This window comes from Calypte anna, chromosome 2 (genome assembly GCF_003957555.1).
Source record: "Calypte anna isolate BGI_N300 chromosome 2, bCalAnn1_v1.p, whole genome shotgun sequence".
NCBI classification, from domain to species: domain Eukaryota; kingdom Metazoa; phylum Chordata; class Aves; order Apodiformes; family Trochilidae; genus Calypte; species Calypte anna.
Window position 1 is genome coordinate 85,685,932 of NC_044245.1, and position 17,766 is coordinate 85,703,697.

The 17,766-nt window shown below is 35.7% G+C and overlaps 1 protein-coding gene across 1 annotated transcript in view; it reads right to left on the reverse strand.

Annotated features, from left to right (window-relative positions):
• Positions 1 to 17,766, reverse strand: part of PTPN3 (protein tyrosine phosphatase non-receptor type 3) — a 127,484-nt gene that overhangs the window by 52,454 nt on the left and 57,264 nt on the right. Inside the window, exons 8-11 of the mRNA XM_030445028.1 lie at positions 16,845 to 16,965; positions 12,534 to 12,621; positions 8,082 to 8,170; positions 2,723 to 2,786 (exon numbers count right to left, since the gene is read on the reverse strand). Coding sequence (XP_030300888.1) covers positions 2,723 to 2,786; positions 8,082 to 8,170; positions 12,534 to 12,621; positions 16,845 to 16,965 — 362 coding nt within the window. The remainder of the gene's footprint in view (positions 1 to 2,722; positions 2,787 to 8,081; positions 8,171 to 12,533; positions 12,622 to 16,844; positions 16,966 to 17,766) is intronic.

The window sequence follows — 17,766 nt, forward strand, 5'->3', positions numbered from 1 at the left end:
TTTCCGTAGATTTTGCAAAAAAAATTTACATATAACATATAAACCCCATAAATGTTATAGCAGTTGCCATCTTCAGTAAAAACTTGCCTACAAATAGTAACTGATCTGCTTTCCCTCCCTTTTTTCCCCACTTCCTTACTTTCAGCCTCATTTACATATTTGCTCCAAATATGTAAGCCAAAGCCAAAATCTAATCAATCCAAAGACTGACACAGTCTCAGTCATCTGCCCTCACAAATCCTTCAAGCTACTCAACGCTCTGGAGAATGTAGTGAAATGAGGCAACCAGGTGCCACTCATTGCCAGGGAGTGAGCATGAGCTTGTGTTAAGCCCACCTGTGCCTGATTAGGGTGGGCCCCCACTGCGCATGAGCAGGATTAGGGGGCCAATAAAAGGTGAGGCTCAAACTCACAGGCTCAGCTCAGTCCTGAGCAAGCCAGCAGAGAGGTTGGTCGCTCTTGAAGCAACAGCACCAATCCAGGCTAGTCAACTCTGAGAGCCATAGGCTTAGAGCACTACTCATGAGTCTCTGCTGGAACACCTGGTTGGACCTTGAAGCGCCATTCCCTAAAAAAGTTTCGTCTTGCTACAGGAGACACCCCAAGTAGCCCTGCTGCTCCCTCGTTCCCACTGCACTGCAGCAGCAGAATTTTCCAAGTAATATGGTGTAAGCACTGCAGGTCTACAGACTTTCCCTATATTTCAAGCAAAAAGGGCTAATTGACAAGGATGGGTATATCTAGAGATTTAACAGCACATCTGGTCTGGTTTTTCATATCTACCAAGAGTGAAAAGGTCATGTGGCTGGCCCTATTTTCCCTACAGTTCTGTTCCTCTCTAATCATGACAGTGTACACTACAGTAATCTCAGTGGGTTATGAAAGAAAAAACTATGATCACATATGAGGAGATTCAGTAAAGGAATCAAAAGCCTTAAAATGCCATAATTTAGCAAAAGCTTAACTGAGGAAATTTTAAGAATGTTGCCCTCCTCAATGGTGACATGGGTGTTCAGAAAGAAAAATTAAAACTTTTGCCAGCAGTAAAGTCTTTATGCAATGAGCACAGACATTTTACATGATCTTTGAGTCAAGTGACATATTGACATTATAACATTCCTCCATATTAAAAAACAACCTGTAAGCAAGCTCATTTTACTGTATATTGTTATTAAACACTCTCAGAGTTCTGTTCCTACCTATATTCTCAGACACATTTGTAATTTGCTGTTCATTGCCAACATTTGTATACTTGAATATACTTTGAATTTATTGATTACTTGTCAATGATTTTTCAATCTGGAAAAATGGGATTGGGAAAGCATGGGAAAAGGTAATGCTTGCAAGTGTCATACAATTACACTGAGTATAATACAAATAAAATTACACTCACAAGTTAGTACAATGGTTTGCCAACCACTCATTTCTTGATGAAATGAAATACATTTGAACAGACTGAGAGAAGTTCATATATAAATAGCAAACTTTAGAAAACTACAGCTTGCAAAAAAACTTAAGAACCCTCTACACTCTATCAAAAGAGAAGAATAATTTGTCTGTACTATGTGTATAAGCATTAGTCCAGTAACACTAACTTGAGATACCAACTTTGTTTACACAGGACCTCTGAAAATTATCAGTGCGCACATACAAGCAAATTCCTCAAATTTCAAAGATGGGCACCAAACTGGAGAGGAGGGCAGGGAGAGGACACGGATCAAAAGATTGAAATACTCTCCTTTTGGTTAAAATAAGCCTACCTAGTAATCTGTGTTAAATGAGGGTCAATAGATCTTTCTCTAACACAACTCCTAGCAGTTTAAGAGCTCACTTACTACAGGTAAGAGCCTTCATAAAATTTAGGTTTCAGTTAACACTTACCATTTGCTATTTGAATTTTATCCTCAACTGAATTAGAGTATTATATATGTATGCATCAGTAATTTTCATATTTTTCCATAGATTAAATATTGTTTTCATTAAAAGCGTCATTTATGTGTGGCATCATATTGTGGCAGAACATTACTGTGTGCAAGATTAGGGGGTTTTCCTTGTTAAATAGTCTCGTATTACAACTGTTTTGGAAAAAGCACATAGATTTATGATGACTCATAATAGCAGAAAAAGTTTGCATCAGTTTTATCAATTATCTTCACATATTTTGCCAGCTTCTAAGGTACTTCATGTCACACAGCAGAGGTTGCACTATCTCTCTTTCCAACCTTAAATCTTTCAGCTGCAAAGCTCTCATTTTTGCCAGGTACCTTCCTTCCCCTCAGCAGAAAGGGACCTCACAAGTTCCAAAATGGGAGAGTAAGCTGATCAGTAGATTCCCCACAGTGAGACACTTTACAGGGCAGAGAACATAAAAAAAAAAGAGCAGCAGATGCTGGCAAGAAAAGGGGAATAAGTTAGAGTGCTAAATACTGGAGAAAGGATGAAGATGTACATTTCCCCCAAGTGTCCAAGGGAGAACAAACCTGCATGGGAAAGATAGCATCCAACAGACTGAATATGGATGTATTCCATGTCAGAAAAGAAACAAAAATGGGAAACATAGTGACTACAAAATGACCATATTAGCAAAGGCAAGTTAACAAAACAGAATTTTAAATCTAAGTTAAAGACATGACCTTTTGTTGTCTTACAAGTTAAGGCAAAAGCAAAACAACAACAAAAAAACATAAGCATCTGAGCAAACCAAAATGAAATGACTACTTACATGTTTTTGCCGTTGTTGTATAAAAAACTTTTTCCTTTTAAAGGAAATCTTTAATATGTTCACCCTAAAAGAAAGAAACAGCATGAAACACTAAGCAGTATTTAGAGGGGAAAAAAAATAAAAAAGCAATACCATGTACAGCAAGCCTAAAAGATTATAGTTGTTAAATATTCAATTAATAATCTGTAGCCATCTCCTGTGTCAAGTGGCAAATAGATGTTGAGAAACTCATAGCAAAAATTTTAGTTAAGCAAAGATCTTTTAAAATTGAGATTCTTCCCCATTTACTCTTAAAATAGCTCACACAGCAATTCTCTCCCACCAAATCCATTTTTGCAACAAAAATTTGACATCCTTTACTAAGCCATAAAAATGTTAAATGTGTCAAGTTTGTATAACTTAAGAATCATACAACAAATACGATTAAAGGTACAAAATGTAAAATTCTAAATACATTACTAGGTTGGTCATACTATATCTGAAATATCTCAGATACTCCACAGAACTGGCTTCATAATGTGAAAAATATGCACTTGTATTAATAACTAAGCAAACATTGTAGTTAAAATCCTAGCTGTAAAGAGATGAAAACCATAAGAAGGAGTGTTAATATATTTTTCACTCAAATTATTAACATTGCCTCATCATATATAGCGTAATTTATACAGAACAGAACACCTCTGTTCTGTATATACGTCGAATGAATAAAGATTTTCTAAGGTAGGGATTACAGCTGGAACTGGTGCACAAACAATTTTCATTTTAATTAAATGCTTATCAGTTTTGCTAAATTAAACAAACTTCTAGGCATTCATGCACCTTCCAACAGCAAAACAAGTTTTATCTAAAATACCTAATTTTTTTCTACAATACTTCTACTTCAGTAACTGAAAACCCACATATTTTGAAAAAAGAAATCTATGATCTCCTGGAATCTTGGGAAGCTATTTAAGGTCGGATCAAGTCATATCTGCCTGAAAAAACACCATGAAAGGATTCGGAAAGGTTGTTGCTGAAAGTCTCAGAATGTTCTCATGAAGTAATAATGTTCCACAGCACCTTCGATTTCAGCAGGTGTGAACTGTACTGAAGGTCAGTTCTTACCACACCTCTGCATCACTCTCTGCAAGCAGGAAAATGACACATCATTGATTACCCACTGCCCATGAGAGAGATGCACTTTAGTTCTAGAGAATGTCTGTCATTCATTCAGGAGAATATATCTTCCAACTACAAACAAGGAAGGTAACACAATGAACAATCCTCTCTCCTGCACAAAAAAGGTGCAAAACTAAATACATGATTGTTTCTGAAAATGCTTTAATCCATAAATTACAGGACTATAAAGAAACAGGAATTCCATTCATACCATTCTTCATTGACAAGGCAAATTGTTGCTCAAGTTACTGGAAAATTGAAATAATATCTATCACTCCTGTCAGACCAATGGTTAAAATACTTGAGCCATTTGCTACCTCAGATATTAATGATTGGTACTGTTCATTTAAGAGTTCTGGTTTCTGAACTTCCTGATAAAACATACAAACTTTCAGCTGCCACTACTGAAATGGAACTCATTTACATAAAAATCCTTTCTTAATCCTACTGCTACTCTACCTGAACAAGTACCAGGCATAAAATAGATAAGGGCTGGAAGTAGTCTTAGAGGTAATCTATTCCAACCTCCCTTCTATGGGCAGAGATGCCTCCCATCTAGAGCAGTTTGCTCAAAGCCCCATTCAACCTGGCCTTGAACATCCCCAGGGACAGGGCATCCACAACTTCTCTAAACAATCTCTTCCATAGTCTCACCACCCTCATACTGAAGAATTTCTTCCTAAGAGAAAGTAAGGCCTTGAGCCTCTAGTTCTAACACATTTCTTGACTTAGATGAAACTTCAACAACTGAGTTTGTGGAGTAATTCTCAGTTTACACAGTCACCGTGTAAACTTGGCTGTTATTACCCTAATGTAGAGCCAGCAGAAGTGCAAGACACAGGAAACTAACCTTGCAAACTAAGCAAAAAACTGTTCACCCAAAACCAAAAAGGAAACCAACTCCCAAAAATACCAGAACATTCAATCCCCCATTTTTTCTTTCATCCTAAAAACGATTATGACCACATAATCACTTCAATACAAATCATGGCTTTAAGTCCCTACTTTAACTCTCCTCTAAATAGAGCATCCCTCTCAATTGAATTAATTCTTGAAGTACAACTAAACCTATTTAATTCAGTGACAAAGAACACTTGCTAATCTGACAGTTTTATTTAACATTAACTAAAACTCATTTGAAATGATACGCCTACAAATTGAGTGAATGTACGCATATAGCTCAATCCACAAAACTTCCAAGAGATTAGGGTACCAAAGGATTCACATTTAAGAAGTGCTGGAAGACACCACATCCAAAACATGAACAGAATGCAGTTGTTCTAATTGGTGGAACAGCTGCCTTTAATCCTCACCAGTAATCTGTCCAGCGACTATGCACCTTTCACGACTGATTAAATGCCACAGTTTACTTGTAAAATACTGAATACCTGCAGCATATTAATAATGATATATATTTTGGGTATGTTTCCCTATCATCCACAAAGGTCAAAACAGATTTGTCACTTAGTGGGCAAATGAATTAATCACTTGTGGTCAAACTGGCAGTTCTGTCCTAGCACTTAGTACTAATTGTGAGTATTTTTATCTGAAGAAGAAATGTCTATAGATGACTGCCTTATACTTTGCCATTGGAAGATTCAGCTGGAAAGGTTCTGTCAAATTTGCTTTATAAAACTATGTCGAGTTGTTTTTTAAATTTTAATTAGTGATATGGAATGCATTCCTCTAGCACTTTCTCTGAAGTTTTCAAAGCAAAGAAACTGCTTGCACTGACTAGCATTTAATACATAGCCTTTGCTGTTGATGAAGACTGCTTGTATTTTTTTGCCATTAAGATAATATTTTACTTATAAAAAGAATTTGGAAATTATCACAAAGCAGTTGAACACCCCAAGGAGCAACTTTCCAAAGCATAAAAAATGTTTGTTAAATCTGGAGGGTTTTTTAAACCTCTCTTGACTTGCATTGCCTCTGACTGATCAGTCAGCTCCATATGTAGGTCGCTTTGATTGAAAATCCTCTTTTTTGCCAAGGCAGTACTCTCTCACTACCTCTGTTCATTAAAACTTTTGGTCCCCTTTGACTAATACCATATGGCATATCTGCCTCGTTGTCATCCACTAATACCGCACAGTATTTACGTTTGAAAAGAGTGCTTTGATGGTGTCTGCTGCCACCTTGAGTTCTACCACGTTTTTGCTGAAGCTTGCTCAGCCCATAGGAAAAACTCCTTGCTACAAATGGTGCTACATAAAAAGGCTAAATACTATATACTATTTCAATTATCTGAGTGTCTTTCTTTTCTTTTTTTTTTTTTTTTGTTTTTTTTTGTTTTTTTTGTTTTTTTTTGTTTTTTTGTTTTTTTTTGTTTTTGTTTTTTTTTTTTTTTGTTTTGTTTTGTTTTGGGTTTTTTTTGGTTTTTTTTTTTTTTTGCATTCTCAGGAATATACTTTTCACTAAAGAATCTCCTTATGTGTAGACCTTCAACCAACCAAGATCCATTAAAACCCCGAGCATTATAGAAATAAATCCTGGTTTAAGGTCTAAAAAGGAATTAAAAGTGTACACTACAAATTTAATGCAGTTTAGTCTGGCTCTGGTTACCTATTTGTTTTTAGAGGGCAGGGAATGGACACCATTCCTGTAGGAAGAATTATGGCTAATTGAAAAAGCCAGAAACAAAATACTAATGAGCTATCCTCTATGAAGTGAATTTTGCTTCTTTCAAGCTGAGAAGATATTTTTAGAGAGAGAGTAGGAAAGCTTGGAACAATTGCATTAGCTGTCACACAACAAGACTTGCAGAAGACAGAGAATGTGCCTCCAGCTGGCAGTTTTCAAAACCTGCAGCTGTTTAAAAAGATGAGAGATTGACATATGAAAGGACAGAACTCGGGGCACAAAGATGAAAGATAAAATTCTTTTATGCTTCACTGTGCATTAGAGATGGAAAAATACAAGATGTCCCTGTGATGTATGAGAGCATTACTGACACACATTTAGGATGGTTACAGTACACTCAAGTTTGCTGACAGACAGCTCACTGCAAAGTTAAAAATCCAGAGACTGTGAAGTCCATTTTCCATTAAAAATAAACAGAAGCCTATCTTATTGCTTTCCCATAGGAAATACCTGTTAGCTTGGGTTCATAATAAAAGAATGGACTAACTTGAGTATTTAAGGAATATTGCTAAGTAGATCTTTTTTATATAATTAAGGAGCAAAAAGCAAGTACAACCATTGTACAATCCACGGTAGTGGAGTAAAGGTTGGACTTAACGATCTCAGAGGTCCCTTTCAACCTGGATGATTCTGTGAAAACATATTTCTCTGTCATGATTAAGAATACTATATTATCTTACTGAATATGTTCTCAGAATCACAAACTGGAGGAGACTCCACAACCTCACTGGGCAGCCTGTTCCAGTGCTTTCTCACAGTGGAAAAGCTTTTGCTTATATTTATGTGGAACTTCCTGTGGTCCAGCTTGCTCCCCTTATCTGTCTCCAGAAAAAATTTTTACAAATTGTATGGAGAAATTGTACGTAACAGGGTAAAGCTATGCGTATGAAACAAATTCATACTTATTATTTTAAAATAAGTAAGACTCAGGAAAATTCTTTCTGATCCAGTGCGGAAAACCCTAAGGAAAGGCCCAGCCTCCATAAAATTTCTACTTTATGTTACCATTTTTGGTATGCTATAAATAACAAAGCTCATAAAAACTACAAATCATTATAACAGTTAAGATATCATTATTTCTAATGCCATCCACATGAGACATCTTGTGCACATTGCCTCTTTGTAGTGCTGTAGAAAATAATGTCTATCATGCATTCTATTTTTTTCAGTATCATACAATAATGTAAAGGTCTCTCTCCTGGAAACTCCAAAACTTCAGACCATTAGCTGCTGAACTTTAGTAATAGTACTGATTTAAAAGACAGCATATTATTCAACTGAATGCAGCAAATCTAACACCACAGGTTCCTCCTAAGTACTCAGGCCTCTATGTGAATTTACAGTGTGTGAAGTCCTGATCGAATTTAGAGTCCAAGAGTCTTAAAGAATCCAAAATCTAGGTAACAGGTTTCAATCTTATATTAATGCACAGAAATGCCACGATACCTTATAAGGAACAAATTTATGTGTTGGAGTCTTCCTTGGAATAAACATTAAAGCAAGTGGAAATAAGATTTAAAATACCAGATAAATTTATTTTTACAGTAAAGGGATTTACCAGGGATAGAAGCTTGTGCAGATGAGTTTTCTATATACAGCAATTCCACCGGATGCAATCCCAATCATGAGATCTAAATTATGGAGATCCTACAAAAGAAAAATACTATAAGAATACAGATGCAATTTGTGTCATCCCCATTTATCGACTTAGACATTAATTTTCAAGTTGTCTGTGCTTAAATCACATTTTTTATTATTCCATCACATTTTTCTCATGTGTTTCTTTTCCTTGTTGTTCTCTGCAAGGTATTATAAACTTTCATATATTCAAACTAGTTGTAATGTTCATCTTATATATTCTTAAGGTCAGTATCAGACCAAAGTTTCAATTCCAGTCTTATTAATTTAATCATAGAGAAGCAGGTGAAGTACCAGTGAAGTACCAGTCAGATAAATGTCACAGAATTTTGAGAACTGAACAGAAATGTCCTGATCCTAAGCTGCTAAAAACATAAAGGGAATAATTCCTCATTTTTCTAGATAGGCCTTACCAACAAAGTCTGTGCCAAAGTTGACCACAACTCTGCACATGAGAGTATGCTAGAGGAATATATATATATATGCACACGAATATCTGATACACATTAAACTGAATCCCCCGTTAACTGAAAAAAACCTGTGCATTAACTTAACACACTTTAGTGGAAAAATGCATCCACAAACTTAAGATCCTTTATACGTACGTATTGAGATACTCAAGAAGAAACATGCTTATACATAAGCAAAATCTTGAATTAAAAGAAAAAAAGGTGGGGGAGAAGCAGCGAATGGTCAGTTTGAGTCTAAACCCAAAATCATGTTTAAAAAATTACAACTCTTCCTACTTCTCTGTGATCAACACATGCTAATACATTATGACACAAATTTCTAAACCCATCTGAACACATGCATAAATCTACACCTAAGTGTACAACCCATTACTTAAAACACCAGGTTTGACTCAAAAGTAGTTTCAGGCTATTTTGTAAAGGATAGCCAAGGGGAATGGATTCTCTTAAAGCCTTCAGTAGCTTAGCTGTTCCTCTAGATGGTACCGTGTGCTCAGTTAATACAAAGTTTTCTTGTATGTCCAATGCCAAGTTCTTTATATTAGTAATGCATGGATAGCATGTGCTCTAACAATACTGTGGAAAGTCTAGAATAGATTCTTTAAAAATAGCTGAATAGAAGTGTGACATGGGCATATGAATGAAAGAAACTGAACCTAATTCACAACGTGATTTATAAACCTTCAGTGAAACATCACAGCAGTTCATAGAGAATGAGCATAACCTATTTAATACACAGCACATTTACACTCAATACTGACAAGATGAGAGGAATATCATTTCTATCTCTGAGAGTAAAAGAAAATCACTAGGTAGGCGGTAGTCCAAATATGTTTAAACTCAAGACATCCTAGAATCAACTGAAATGACTAATAATCCTCAGCTGCCTACTGCCCCACTTTCCACAGAAGAGCTATCAGAGGAGCCGGTTGAACCTCCAGTAGAAGTATCTCCTGAACTGCCAGTTTATGCCAAGATATTATAGAAACCCAGAACTGACACACCTTTTTTAAGAACACTGAAGGATTTGAGATGAATTGCATGTAATTTAGCCTCCTCTACCATGATACAGACAACCCACAGCAGGACAAAGGCCTCTATTACTAGCACTTGCAGCTTACTCTAGGTTCCTGATTGTAAAAATAGTGTGAAGAAAAAACAGCTTTAGGAGAAAGAGCTGAAAACCTACATGACTTGGCAGAAGTAACAGCTTAGCTAAACATTTGCTGGGGTTTAATAAGGCCAAATTATTTTCTTTAGGAGCTTTGTTAGAACAAAGTTTATTCCCTACCGGACTCTGCCCTAGTTGAAAAAAAACTAGTTAAAAAAAAAATTGCTATTTGTTATAATGAATTTTAGTGTTTAACCTAAAATCTGAAAACAAGATTTTTTTATTAGCATAAAGATGGTCTTCCAAAAGAAGATGATGTATACATGCAGTTATTTCCCTTATGAAACATCTTTAGTGTTAAATTCTACAACCAAAATAATATGCATATATTTTTCTTTTTACCTATTTCTTTAATTAAAACAATCGTGCCAGGCATCTGACTAGTTAAATACTGAGTCCCATTTTATTTTGTTTACAGTTTCTATCTGGATTGTTTTTAGACATGGAAAGAATATTGATTCCACAAATTTTTTATCTTCCTCTGAGTAACAATGAAAGATGGATTAATATCAGACTAATTATTGAACAGATGAGATAGTCACCCAGAGTTTAGATTAGGAATTCAAGAAATCTCAATACAGTTTTAAGATATTTAATCCAGTGTCCTGTATTTCTTAATACTATTTTTGAATGTCCAATTTTAGCAGTTCAGATTCATCCTCAGAAAAAAGCAGAAATGCCTGCAGATAAAAAATTAGCTCAGATTATTTATCTCATGGAAGTTGCATCTTTAGTGAGTTGCTAAAAAGAAAGCTCATGCTTGACTTCTGAAAAATATTTAGCTTTCTACTATAAACCACTAAAACTAAGGAAACTAGATACTGACCTGTTCTCCACAAAACATTAATCAAAAGTATCCCACACTCTCAACCACCAGTACAGGAGAACCAGCTTTTTTGTTTTTGTTTGGTTTTTGGCCTTTGTTATAAAAGACAGGTGTTACCTGGTTCTTCTGGTATACAAAATCTAAGATGGCCAAATTTTCTAGCAGCAAAGGAAGAAGTGAACATAAGGATCCACTGAGACAAAAGCCACAGTTGTGTAACTATTCTCTGCTAGCATCTTCTTCAAAACACTAGGACTTGGTAAAACTGGACAGATGATTTAAGAGCAGTACTAAATGGAGGATGAGGGGCATGGGGAGATACCAATATCAAAAGGCACATCAAAAATACAATTTCATGTCAGGCAGAGTAGGGGCTCATGACTAATATCCTGACAACCCCATGTGCTCAAGGTCATGAAATATGAAAGAATACATGGCAGGGGGGAAACACGCTGTTTAAGAAGATATCTCCAGAGTGGTATTTCTTCAATTTAGCAGAAAGGTGACAGACCTATCTGATCACATTTAAGAACTGTCTCACCCAATTCCTTCCCTTTGTACCTGTCCCCATCCTTAAAAAATGCCTCTACCATTAGAGATTCATGAATGTGAAAGTAATTTAAAGCAGCTTTACACAGCAGGACTTTAGGAATTCTTAAAAATTCTAATGCTACACACATTTATTTAGAATTATAGAATTGTTTGATATGGAAGAGACCTTAAAGATTATCTAGTTCTACCTATCCTCCTGCCATGGGCAGGCACACCTCCCACCAGACCAGGTTGCTCAAAGCCCCACCCAACCTCATCTTGAACATTTCCAAGGAGGCTGCATTTCCATTTTGCAGCCAAAACCTCCCTGGGCGACCTGTGCCAGTGTCTTACCACTCTCATAGTGACAAATTTCTTCCTAATGTCTAACCTAAATCTACCCTCTTCCACTTTAAAGTCATTACCCCTTGTTCAATTACTTCATGCCCTTGAAAGAAGCCAGTCCCCAACTTTACTGTAGCCCCCTTCAGACACTGGAAAGACACATTTGTGGTAGCATAAAGAAAAAATAGAAAAAACCATCATGCTAAAGGAAGAAAATGACCTTTTCTATCCCTTCCATCACTACAGAAATAGATTATGATCATTAAAATTCTGTGTCAGAATTATTACCAGAACTTAGAAAAATGTAAGGAAAAACAGTAGTCATCTTCATTTGGGAAATCAATCATCTCCACTATACTTCATTAAGCTTTTATGTTACAAGCTTTCTGATAAAAAACAACTGCTGTTACATAGAAGCACAAATGGTAACTTGGCCCAGTAGGATGCTATAACAAAAAGAATTTTGGGGATTCTTCTCAGACAGATAGTTTAATCTAACAAATAAATCCCAGTGGTCAGCCAAACACTAGGACATGTTTCTTATTAATGAACACTGTATCACAAAGGTTCCAAACACATTTTTAGTGATCATCTTCTATATTGTTAAATGCTACTTATATTTAGCCTGGGGTCAAGGAATACAGGAATAAAAAAAAATAATTCTTAACACAGTTAGAAATTCAGAGAATGTAAGCTCTTATAAACACCAGCCAGCTATGTAATAGCACTAAACAGAGAATTCACTTTCTTTCATGGCAAGACATTCACAAACTTTAGTAAATTAAGTGTAACAGTATTGAAACAATTTATCTTAAAAATATATTGTTACTCATTTGAGATCTAGCTTATTTAGTTAAAATTCCAGCACCTGGAACACAAGAAATACTGAAAAATTTCTCAACTTGTAACCAAAAATAACACATGATAAAGATGATACTTAGATGCTTCTCTTTTTACTGCTATTACGTTAATGTAAAAAAGACATGTAATTTTTTTGTTTTCAAGTGAAAAATCACAATGTAAACATACTCTACCACTGTGCAACTCCACTCCATAGAATTCAAGTGTTCGTGCTATATTTATGTAGCAGGACTCTGCTTCAGATTGCTTGAGGCCACTAAAAGAAGGAAAAAAATGAATATGTAGACTACAGTAAAAAATAGAATACATTAAATTTATTCCAAATACAGACAACCAGAAGAATCCCACAGCCCAGTGTCTGACAAATCAATTTCAATAACTATTTTCATAAATTCTTCACAAATGAAGGCCCACCTAAACTCTCAAAAACTGAGCAAATAATACACCAGGATATTATCTTAGCCATTCTGGATCAGTTATGTTTTAGGAAAAAAAGTGTCTCTGTTTTAGTTAAAGGGTTATGAAATAATTCCCTTATAAAAGCTTCCTTTATAATATGAGGCTATATATGTAAATATTCTATACTGTATAGTCTATCAGAAGGAAGTAATTTAGGAGAAAGATTAGGAGCAGGAATATACTAAAAATAAGGTGGTGAAAAAAGAGAAAATAATCTGTAGTTATGAAACTTGCAGAGGAAAAGCCATCTGAATTTATCTACAATCTTTAAGTCTTAAAGTACTTTTTTCTCCTCCTGCTAGAAGTGAAATGTGCTACAAGACTGATGAGGAACCTATTTTCTCGCCTTCTAGAAAGCTTCTACAATGCAGGCACTTTTTTCCCAGAGAGAAGAAATCAAAAATGCTCACATCTCTAGTAAACAGACCATACATCTTCAAAGAAGGGCTCCATGCAATCTACTAGGAGCTCTAAAAATGAAAGAATCCAAAAGTAATCCCTCTCTAGATCATTCTCCCAAGTCCCCTACTAATCTGAGAGGAATGCTGTATGGCCTAAAGGCACGGTAATAAAAGGAGCCTCTTCCAATAAATTGCAGGGCCAAGGCCAGTTGAGACCAAATCAGACAAGAGGTGGCTCTAATTTAGAATTTACCATAGTCTGTTTGACATTGCTGTGCCCAAAGTCATCCTGACCTGACAGCACAGATCAGAGACTCAGGCCCTGAAGCACATCAGTCACTGTAAGAACAGAGGCTGATGGATGTGGGTAATATTTACACACATCTAAATAGAAAAGACATCCTACCATATCTGCAACTAAGTGCTCACCTCTGTATTAGGTGAGCTTCCAAAACAACATGCATAAAATTTCATCAATCAAAAGCAATTTAAATACAACTTGTAAAAAGCCAGCATAACATTGGATTATGTTAAAAACTGCAAAGGCATTCCCTATAAGGCAGTAAATTTAGATTTTAAAGGAGGCTTTCCCTTAAAAGGTAGCAATCTATTGTTTCCAATTAATTTCCATCCTCTCATATTCCAGGTCACAAATTCAGGCCACAACACTGTGCCCTGGAACAGCTACTTAAGGAAATACTATATCATGTTCCATGAAACTGAAGGTTACCTTGAACTGGAAAGCCGTTGCCAGTAGTGTGGTTTTAGGATGTAGCAATATTGGGAAAAAGACCAAAGACAAAAAGGAGCTATTTGCCACAATCTTGAGATAAATTGCTTACTTAAAGATACATCTACAGTGACTACTATCACCTCCATTTTGAAACAAATCAGTAGATATTATCTCTCTAGAGCAGAAAACTACAAAATGACAACTTTATTATACAAAATTATGCTAAACATAGAACACTTGACATTTGCCAGAGTTCATTTTTTTTTCAAGTTTGATCAAGAACTTTGCTCAGGAAGATGAGGAAAGTCTGTTGCATATAGATATGCCTGCAAATTTTAATTCTCAATTTGGACACACCATCTACACCAGACCAATCAAGCCTTGTATCTTGAAGGGCCATCCAGAAGTGGCTCAGCATAGACTTTGTCATTTTTGTTGTTTTTCTTACATGTCCCTATTCAAGTAGAGATGAAATGAAAGCTTTAGGTCCCTAAGAAGATACTCAGTGAGGTAAACAGGCAAAAGGAAAAAGGAAACAAGTATCAGTGTCCCTTAAATTTCTCAGTTTTGATACCCAAGAGCTAACAAACACCATCTGGAATATAAGCTGATGTTTCAAATGTATCCTTTTCCTCAAACTGATGCCTAGGTCTAGCAAGGACTATGGAAACATAAGCAATTTGGATAATATCCACATCTGAAGACCTCAGGCTGCTTACGTAGCAAAAAAAAAAAAAAAAAAAAGAGTAAAAAACCATTATTAGAACAAAGTATGTAAAAAAAAAATCCCCCAATGGGTTAAGGGATGAAAATTCAAGGACAATTTCTGAAGCTATACCAGTTCAATATGACAACAGCTGCTTTCTCAACAGCTACACTGAACAATGTCTGATACGAACATGTTCATAGAACTGCTTCTCACATTTTGCAAAAGAACCTGAAAACCAGTTAAAAAACTTGAATTGAGCTACAACAATTGAGCTACAAAGCAAAACATGGCTTCAGGTATATGTTGTGTCTCAGCACTTCCAGCCTTTTAATTTTCTTTGTGAAAGCTTACCATAGAATAGACACTGAAGAACATAAAAGGACAGATTTATAGGGCTGTAATTCAATCCTGTAATTGTAAGAATGCAAAGTGAAAAGGGGTAATAATTTACAGATACCCCATATAGTCCACAGCAAATATTACTTAGTCCAGACCAGCAGAAATCTCGTCCCACAACATCAGCATTCTCTTCAAGCTTTAAGAAGATTAATTCTACCTTTCTGTCTTTCTCAGAAGGCCATCCTTGTCAAGTATTTTACTGGCATTGATCTATCCACAAAACCACATCTCACACATAAATACACACCATCAATGCCAAGAAGAATGCAAGTGATACTGTCAGAATACACAATAATTTGTCTGCCTCTCCTTGCACTCTGAAATGAACAGGCCTGAAGAGTGGGGTTTCAAAAAAAGGTGTTAAAACAATACAGAATTATTTTTCCCTACCTAGTCTACTCAAGTATTTTTATTCATAACTTCAATTACCACCAACTCCATAAATTAAAATAGAGCAGTTAACTTCTTAATCACCAAGGCTTCACTCTACCAGAAGCACTCAAAGAAAGCATCAGTTCCACTGAATGGACCCAGAAAAGAAAGGAGTCTTTGCAACAGACCCCACCCCATCTCTGTCTGCACCAATAGTAGTTCCAAGTCTGTTCTCTTCAAGTCATACTTGGTTTTGTATCTGGCTAAAACAGCACTAAAACCATGACTTCAAACCAACCACTTTAAGAATCTTCAGAATATTCCCTCAGGGGTCTCCAAGACAATTGCTTCTTAAAGACAAGTGAATTCTCATCTACATGCCTACTTCTGGGTCTACTGGAAACTCCAAATTAATTTGAAAGCAGAAGGGCCTCAGCTGTTTTGTTCTTGAACATGAACAGTTATGACAGCAGTCCAGATCAGTGCCTTCACAGATGGAATGGTTACAGTAAAGAGTTTTGCCCCATAAATGGCATAGCAAGTGTGCATATTCTGGTCTGCCAGGCAACACACAAAGTTCAGAACTACTCATTACATCCACTCATTACATCCATTAGCAGTAAGGAAAAAAGAAGTAGAGGTCAAAGTACTACAAAATGACAAAAGAAGTCGAGTGGGAGATGAAAATTGAGATATTTCAGGATATAAATCAAAGGAACTAGGAAAGTGAAGAACTAGCTCTGCTGCAGCAAAGATACCAACAGGGAGAACAAGCCCATAAAGATTTGGATTTTATTTGCTCAAATGCTCACAATTTCTTTGGTATCATATTTTCATTCTGCTTGTGAGTACCTGATCAACACCACCAATTCTGAAGCTGCAGTCTTAGATGAGAAAAAACAGTAGGGTCAGAAAGAATAATTAGCAGTAGACTGACAGGAATCATCTCTTGTAGCCTTTAATTTGCTCTCAGGAGAATGGAGAAAAAACACTATGTTATTGAGATGTTTTGTGATGTGTTTTTTCTCCTTGTAGACAAGAACCTATAGGATATCGGAAATGGTAAAATCACTTTGATCAAAAAGAAAAAAAAAGGCCCCAAATTCCTCAAACATGCAGTACAGTGTTCTAGACAGTTGCCATTAGTAATATATAATGCCAAGTGATCTACTGGATGTTACAGGTAGAAACTGGTAGAAACTTTTAATTACAAGTTTCAACACACTGGCATAACACTTGGTATGTGATTAGCCTAGCACCTACATGATAAAACCCACATATTTTATTTACCAGAAGCTATATAAAATAAAACTGTTGTACTGGAACTACTGAAAAAGCCTTCAATGTTGCATCTTTCTTTTCTTTCAAAACTCAAGAGGTGAGAGAAAATGAGAAGTAAATGTTACCTGTGTTGCTCATGCAGTGATTCTACTTTGGTAAGAAAATCTGTGTTCTGGTCTGGTATAAAGTTGTAATTCGACAGATACCCTGAACGATGTACTGCAGCATTGTAATCTCCAAGTTGTGCTGTTAGGAAATAAGAAACACATACAAAGTTTTCAAAGTAAATTATCTAGAAGAAATCTCTTCTCATCATTAAATAACACGAGCAAGTGGGGAAATGCAAGCATTACAAATTATTTCCCAACAGACACAGGGAATTATATGACAGCAGTGAAGAAGTATTTTATTTTTTACAAAATACACATGCTATAGCTATAATCTCAGGCCCTGAATGACTCAGTATTTATTTGATTTAGTAATTTATATAGCTCCACTTTTGCATCACAAGCTGTAACACCACCAGACAGGCAGATGTGCAGCACTGTAACATTAAAGGAAACCAAACTGCTCCAGCAGGACATGGCAAATGACAACAATCTGATATACATTTACATGAGTACAATAGACAAGTCTTCAACAGGATCTGTCACCTAAAAAGCATCTACTCTTCATACTGTCAGGTAAAAATTTAAAAAAAAAAAAAGCATGTTTCCTAAAATGTTATCCCATTAAATTATTCTAATCAGTAGATACTTTTGAACAGTTACTACACAAAAGCTAATTTTTATAGAGTTGCTGGAATATCTGAAGATAAATTAAAAGAAAAGTAGCTATAGATTTATAACCTCAGTCTATGCGAACATTGTTTAAAAGCTAGGTCAGCATAACTCTGTATCCTGATAAATATATACAAACCTTTTACTTGTTGTAAAGACACAGTGTTAGGTGTAGAAGAGACTTTGCTTCAAGAAGTACTTAACAATGCCACAAATTTACCTCGCTTCTATTGAGCAAGTAATTCAAGACCCACATTTCACGAAATCA